Consider the following 6,003-nt stretch of genomic DNA (forward strand, 5'->3'; position numbering starts at 1 on the left):
CGGGAAGGTAGAAAATAACAGAACACCATCACCTCAATGATCAACATGTTGAATTAACGCAACATAGAGACTGTGTGTATCGATTACTTTATTTAAATTGTGTTTTATAGCAACACTGTGTAACTGTTACTGATCAACAGCACCGTCCAGATGTTCTACAGGATTTTTCGTACATAATTCATTTACTACACAAATGAATCTTTTTACAGATTTTACAGCAGAAAGTTGCTAAAACTAAGAAGCCTGTTGCCCGGTTGCCCCCAAAGAAACCGCCACCAATCAGGCGACAGCCAGTTCCAGGAGGACCAATCAGGAGCAGCCACCCCAACCCTGCAGCCCGCCTCCTGTACCACCTCCTGACCAATAGCAGAGGACACGCTTCCCTCCCAGGGTTCCACCGCTCTGTGTCTCAGCCGATGAAGAGGAGGGTGGAGGAGAGATGGAGCGACAGTTCTTCTTCTTCAGACTCCAGCGACGAGTCGTGAAATGTTTTTGTTTCTAAATGAAACTAAGATTCATGGAAAAGTTTATACAGTTTTGTTTTAGTTCTTCTTGAGTTGATATTAATTATTGGGACAACACAACCAGTCTTCATTTAAAAAAACTATTTACACATTAATTACCTGTTTTAAAAATGTTTAATCAACAAAAAAAATATGAATTGCCATTAAAAAAACTATACAATGTTTTCGTTGTCGTGTTTCATTTAAGATGCTTAAAAATCATAACCCTATCTTCGTATTTGGTTTAATACACAGACTGTAAATAAAGATGGACGACATAACTTCATTTCAGGACGTGTTGTATCTTTTCTTACAGTCTCTGATCTTTGTTTATCGTCAGTAGTTTGATATATGACACTAATCCCCAGCTGGATTCTCCACGTTAGCTAAATGTATCCACCGCTAACGCTCAATAAAGGAGCATCATTTTATTCATGTGAAGTCGTCACTGTTCAGGTTGACGTTTGTGTATTTCAACAGTTTACAAACAAATGAATTTTCATTGATTAACTGGTTAGAAGAACGAAGCGGGTGTTTCAGGATGGACGTGACGTCTGGTTATACGTCGTTTCTGTGCTGCTGTCGATCTGACGGGGAAACGCAGTCTTTCCTTGTCTCCATGGTGACGCCCTTGTTGTGTTTGCCTGGAAAATCATCGGAACACCATGATTCATCCTGCCTGGATAAATGTATTGTTTCCTTACAAGGTGTTTTTGTACGAACCATCTCGTCCTCTCGAGTTGCTCAAATCTGGAAAATGGACGTCTGACTTCTTTCTGGCCACGACGACACCACTGCTGTTACCGACGTTACAACGATCCGTCAGGAAGGAGCGCTCGCTGATCAAAGTGTTAGCGGACACCTGAGAGGAAGCAGCGGAAAGTTAGTCAGAAAACATTTTCTTTTCAGACTCTGTTTTCTTTTCAAACATGTACGAACTGTTACCTTCGATGTTAGTGATGCTGGAACGTGGCTCGACAGAGACGGTTGGACCAGTCGACTACAAACGACACCACGATGCTTTGTTTTATCTACAGACCTGGAAGAGACACAGACTGTATATAAAGACGATCAGTCTTTAAAACCAAACTAATCAGAAACATGAACACGCAAACATATGTTGTACACACAGTGTAATATTATCTCAACTGTTTCATAATGAACCAAAACCATATCTCAAAATAAGACGAGATCTTTAACTTGGTATGAGCAGCATCGTCCAAACTTCCTGATGTGCTGTACGATAAGAGTGAAAACTTTCGTACCTGAGACTGTGGTTTCCATTATGGAAAGCTGTCCCCAGGCTGAGGTGATCACTGACGGCTCGGATGTTGGTATAGATGACAGAGACCGAGGGGATAAGAGTAGTGGAGGACGGGGGGAGGAGCAGAGGAGTGGAGGAAGGAGGAGGAGGTGGTGGAGAGGAATGGAGTATATCTGCAGTGTCCATGTTATGAAGGACGAAACTTCTCTTCGAAGCTTTATGGTCTGGAGTTGATGTAGAAGGGACTGACGTGGACTCTGAGGTCGTGGAAACAGAGTCATTCCTCTCGTTGTCACTTTTCTTCCTTGTCTTCACGGTTGCAGTGGACGTGTTGTTGCCAAAAGACCAAAGCTTTGCCTGAGATTGTCCAATCATAGATTTGGAGTGAGGGACTCTAAAGGATTTTACATCAGACTCGACTTCGTTGCTTTTATGCTTTTCCGTGTTACTTGAGATTCCAGAAAGCTTTGAGGTTTCATTTCCTGAAGACCTGGTTGTTGCACTGATGGACACAGAAAGCGCTAAATCCTCTCTGTTCTCTTTATCTGAGATTCTCAGTGTTTTCAGAATTGACGTGTTAGCTTTAGGGATTTCGCTCAGCGTTGGGTTTGAGGGTGTCCTGGACTCGGAGGCGATCTTGGATTTAGAAGAGCTCTGTGGATGAACACTGCAGAACTCAGAAGGTTCAGGATCTTGGTTGATGGATATTGGCATGTGGTCTCCAGCTGCTCTTTTTGCTGGGCTCGTTTTTAAGTATTTGTGAACCTCTGTTTTAAAACTCCCCTGTTGATTTTTGGTTTCAATCAGTACTTCCACAAGGTCCTTGTCTTTTGGAAGGTCCTCTGAGGGTTTGTTGGGTGCACATGTGGTGTCATTTGAGGGTTTAGCAGTTGAAGTCAAGTCAGTTTTGTATAACCTTTGATTTGAAGTTCCTTTGGGTAGTGTCATAGTGCTGTGTGCAGGAGGGGCCTCTTTAAGATCTGAGGTATGAGTCCCTGACGGATTGATGGACAAAGACGTGTTGGTTCTGGTCATTTCTGGACCTGAGTTTGAGACTTTTGAACATTCAGAAGTCCTTGTTCGCTCTGTGGTCAGTTGGTTGTTTTGATGTTCTGAAGAATGAAGAATCTCGCATGGCTTGGTGTCAGTAGGTTTGTTGAGGGTGCTGGCCTCAGTGTGGTCGCTGCTTGACGGCTGACATGCTTCAAGTGCTGCTTGGTGGAAGCGTTTCAAAGATAAACTCACATGGTCTGTGGTGGAGCTTTTAGACATTTTGGGAACTCTCAGGTTTGGGTTGTTCCAGCTCTTCTTCATATACTCTTGACTTGACTTTGAATTAGAAGATCTACAGATGTCCATCACATTTTTTTCACTTGACACGGCTGTGTCTGTGCAACTAGAATAGAAGCCAGTGGAGTCTACATCTTGTGTATTCTTTGTGCTTTGTAAATGATCTTCTCTTGGTTCTGGAGAAGCATCTTTCTCATGTTTAGGTTCTTCTGTGTCTGAGTTATTGTCCTTCAGACCTGTTGCCGTCTTGGAGCCTTGAGATGAATCAGTAGTGAGTGTTTTCTCTGATTTAGGGAGTTCCTTCCTTAACCCTGCACCAGTTGATTTTCCTGTTTTACTTTTCATGGCTACTGAAGCTCTTGCTGCATTTTGGAAGACTTTGCCTGTGAACGTCCTGGATTGTTTGTTGGTCATTAAAGGTTCGGAGGTGTTCCGAGTCGTTTTAGAAAACTTTGCTCTTCTTTTAGTTTTCTCCGTCTTCTCTTCTTCCTTCTTGTCTTTCTTCTCTATTTCCTTGTAAACTTTCTCACTCACATCTTCCAGTTGTTTCTTGCCTCTCTGGTTTTGCTCATTCCTTTCTTCCTTTTCGCGTCTTGGGGTTTTGGTTATTTTAGGAAGGTTAGAGTTTTCTCTGTGGTCCTTTTGGATCTTAGCATTTAGCTCATTCAAGAACCTGTATGGATACAAAGTCGTAGGAGGTCAAATGGTTGATTCATCACCACTCGTGGAAAATCAAGCAATAGCTAACAGACATTTCTATGGATGACGAGTGTAAAATTAAAGAGAGATACCTGATGTGGAAAGAGTCTTGTGTGAACAGAGGATGTTCTAACAGTTCGGAACAATGAGCTCGTCTTTCTGGATCCATCTGGAGACAGCTCTGAAAAGATATTACTGATTCTGATTCTTCAGATCTGCAGGGGACTAAAATAATGAACACATTATATTTGGTGTAATGTGCCACCATCCTGTTATTACAACCTCCGGCTGCAGAGGATGCTGTTGTCACTACTCAGTGACATTGTCTTGCTTTACATCAACAAGCTAACTAACTGTAACAGTACCTGTGCCAGGTCTACGGCAGCGGAAGTGACTGTAGGGAAGCGCTGGTTCAGCAGGACTTGACCATAACATTCAGGCAACCTGACTCCTGAGAAAACAGGATTCCTGTAGAACAACTCCTGGTGGTGAGCTGTCAGGTTACCTTCAATAGAGAAATGAGAACTTAACAGAACAGTTGTGTTGAATAAAAAAAGTAGATTTAGCATCATTTTATCTGAGAAGTTATTCGGTTCTTACCAAAGCACCTGATGATGTGGTAAATCTGGTCAAGGTCTGAGTCTCCGGGAAACAGAGGCTGACCTGTGAACATCTCTAATAACAGACAACCGACAGCCCACACGTCTACTGGTCTACACACAGACACACACACACACACACACACCTGTTAACATCTCTAACAGATCCAACATCCTCAGGTCTACATGTAAACACTTACTTTCCATATCTGATGTCTCCCACCAGCAGTTCAGGAGCTCTGTACCAGCGAGTGGCGACATAGTCGGTGTAGACGTCGCCTACTAAGGTGCGGGCGAAGCCGAAGTCGCACAGCTTGACCACGCCCTCCTGAGAGATGAGGATGTTCTCTGGTTTAATGTCACGGTGGATGATCTGTGAGGAACAAAACCCAGAAAATACTCAATTATGTTATTATTCATCTGATCGCCATGTTGAAAACTCATTGAACATCATTCTTCATCTTCTTCGCGTGTTACCTGCAGTTTGTGTTGGTTCAGGGGGAAATGAACCCTCTAGTGGCCATGGTCAAAAATGCAGATCTATATTTTTTTATACTAAGACCAGTGCTTCACTTTATTTGCGGAGATATATTTTGAAAACAAAGTGACAGCCGTACCTTACACAGATTATCTGCGTTTCCAGCGCTACCTGACGCTAACCAGTTTGATGCTAGACTCAAATTTTGCATCATTCGCGTCACCTGGGGTGAATGACATTTATGTCTGTTCCTGTCTTTACATTGACTTTGACAAATTAGCATTGCTACTGGTGTGAAGCATGAGACCAGTTCAGGGCCAGCGTGTGTCCTCACATTCTGCTGGTGGCAGAACGCTGTGGCCCTCAGGACCTGGTACAGATACTGACGGCTGGTGTTCAGGTCCAGTCCACTGCGGTTGTGCTCCAGATCATCGAGGAGAGTCCGCTCCACAAACTCAAACACCAGATACCATCGCCGGCGACGCTTCCACACCTCCAGAAGGTTCACCAGGTTGCCGTGACGAAGTTGCTTCATGGTTAGAAAGATGAAAAATTAGAAATCAAAAGGTTTGTGCAGGTAAAGCTGAACGTGGTCACTAACGTGTTTTACAGTATTTGTATTATATTCTAAATCAAGAAGTGAAGGTCTCTCGTCTCAAAGACGTCAGCTCGTCAGGTTGTGATTGACGAGCTGCTTTGTGTCTCAGGTTTCAGGCTCATTGATTGACAGGTACCCTGAGCAGCTTGATCTCCCTCAGAGCGATTTTCTTCACCGTCTTGTCATCGTCTGAGTCCACAAACTTCTTGATGGCAACGAGTCGGCCCGAGTCCCGATGACGGCACTTCAGCACCGAGCCGTAACTCCCCTCGCCAACCAGACCCAGAGACTCGTAACGCTCCATGATGTCACTCTGGAGGGAGAGAAGAAGAGGAAACTCTGAACCATCAACACAGATCAACTTTCAAACAACATCACTGCACACACAGCACCTCCACCTGTCCAGCTGTTTGTCTGTGAACTGGTTTACGCACAAACTACAGGACACGTTTCCAGTAAACTTGGTGGAAGGATGTTTATCCTTCCACCAAGATCCAAGTTTTTTTAACTTTCTTTAACACTTATAGTTATTTTTTCTATTTTCTTGTGAATACAACTGTTTAGTTTTATTT

General features: G+C 43.5%; 1 protein-coding gene across 1 annotated transcript; it reads right to left on the minus strand.

The window, feature by feature from the left end:
- Positions 1-509: 509 nt before the first annotated feature.
- LOC118102375 (cyclin-dependent kinase-like 5) lies at positions 510-5,763 on the minus strand. Its single transcript, XM_035148493.2, has 10 exons — positions 5,568-5,763; positions 5,168-5,362; positions 4,556-4,728; positions 4,357-4,469; positions 4,122-4,261; positions 3,849-3,937; positions 1,769-3,730; positions 1,449-1,542; positions 1,227-1,365; positions 510-1,147 (listed from the first exon to the last, which is right to left on the minus strand). Exons 1-10 carry the CDS (start codon positions 5,733-5,735, stop codon positions 1,062-1,064), a joined length of 3,159 nt encoding a protein of 1,052 aa, XP_035004384.1. The 5' UTR covers positions 5,736-5,763; the 3' UTR covers positions 510-1,061.
- Between the last annotated feature and the right edge of the window lie 240 nt (positions 5,764-6,003).

Source organism: Hippoglossus stenolepis, chromosome 23, assembly GCF_022539355.2.
Source record: "Hippoglossus stenolepis isolate QCI-W04-F060 chromosome 23, HSTE1.2, whole genome shotgun sequence".
NCBI classification, from domain to species: Eukaryota; Metazoa; Chordata; class Actinopteri; order Pleuronectiformes; family Pleuronectidae; genus Hippoglossus; species Hippoglossus stenolepis.

What these genes read in the sequence shown, in the direction of transcription:
- LOC118102375 (XM_035148493.2), bottom strand. Translation starts at nt 5,735, where the DNA reads ATGGAGCGTTACGAGTCTCTGGGTCTGGTTGGCGAGGGGAGTTACGGC. An exon ending in GGGAGATCAAGCTGCTCAGG is followed by an intron (nt 5,363 to 5,567) that starts GTACCTGTCAAT and finishes CTAACCATGAAG; the next exon opens with CAACTTCGTCACGGCAACCT. An exon ending in CTGCCGTAGACCTGGCACAG is followed by an intron (nt 3,938 to 4,121) that starts GTACTGTTACAG and finishes ATATCTTTTCAG; the next exon opens with AGCTGTCTCCAGATGGATCC.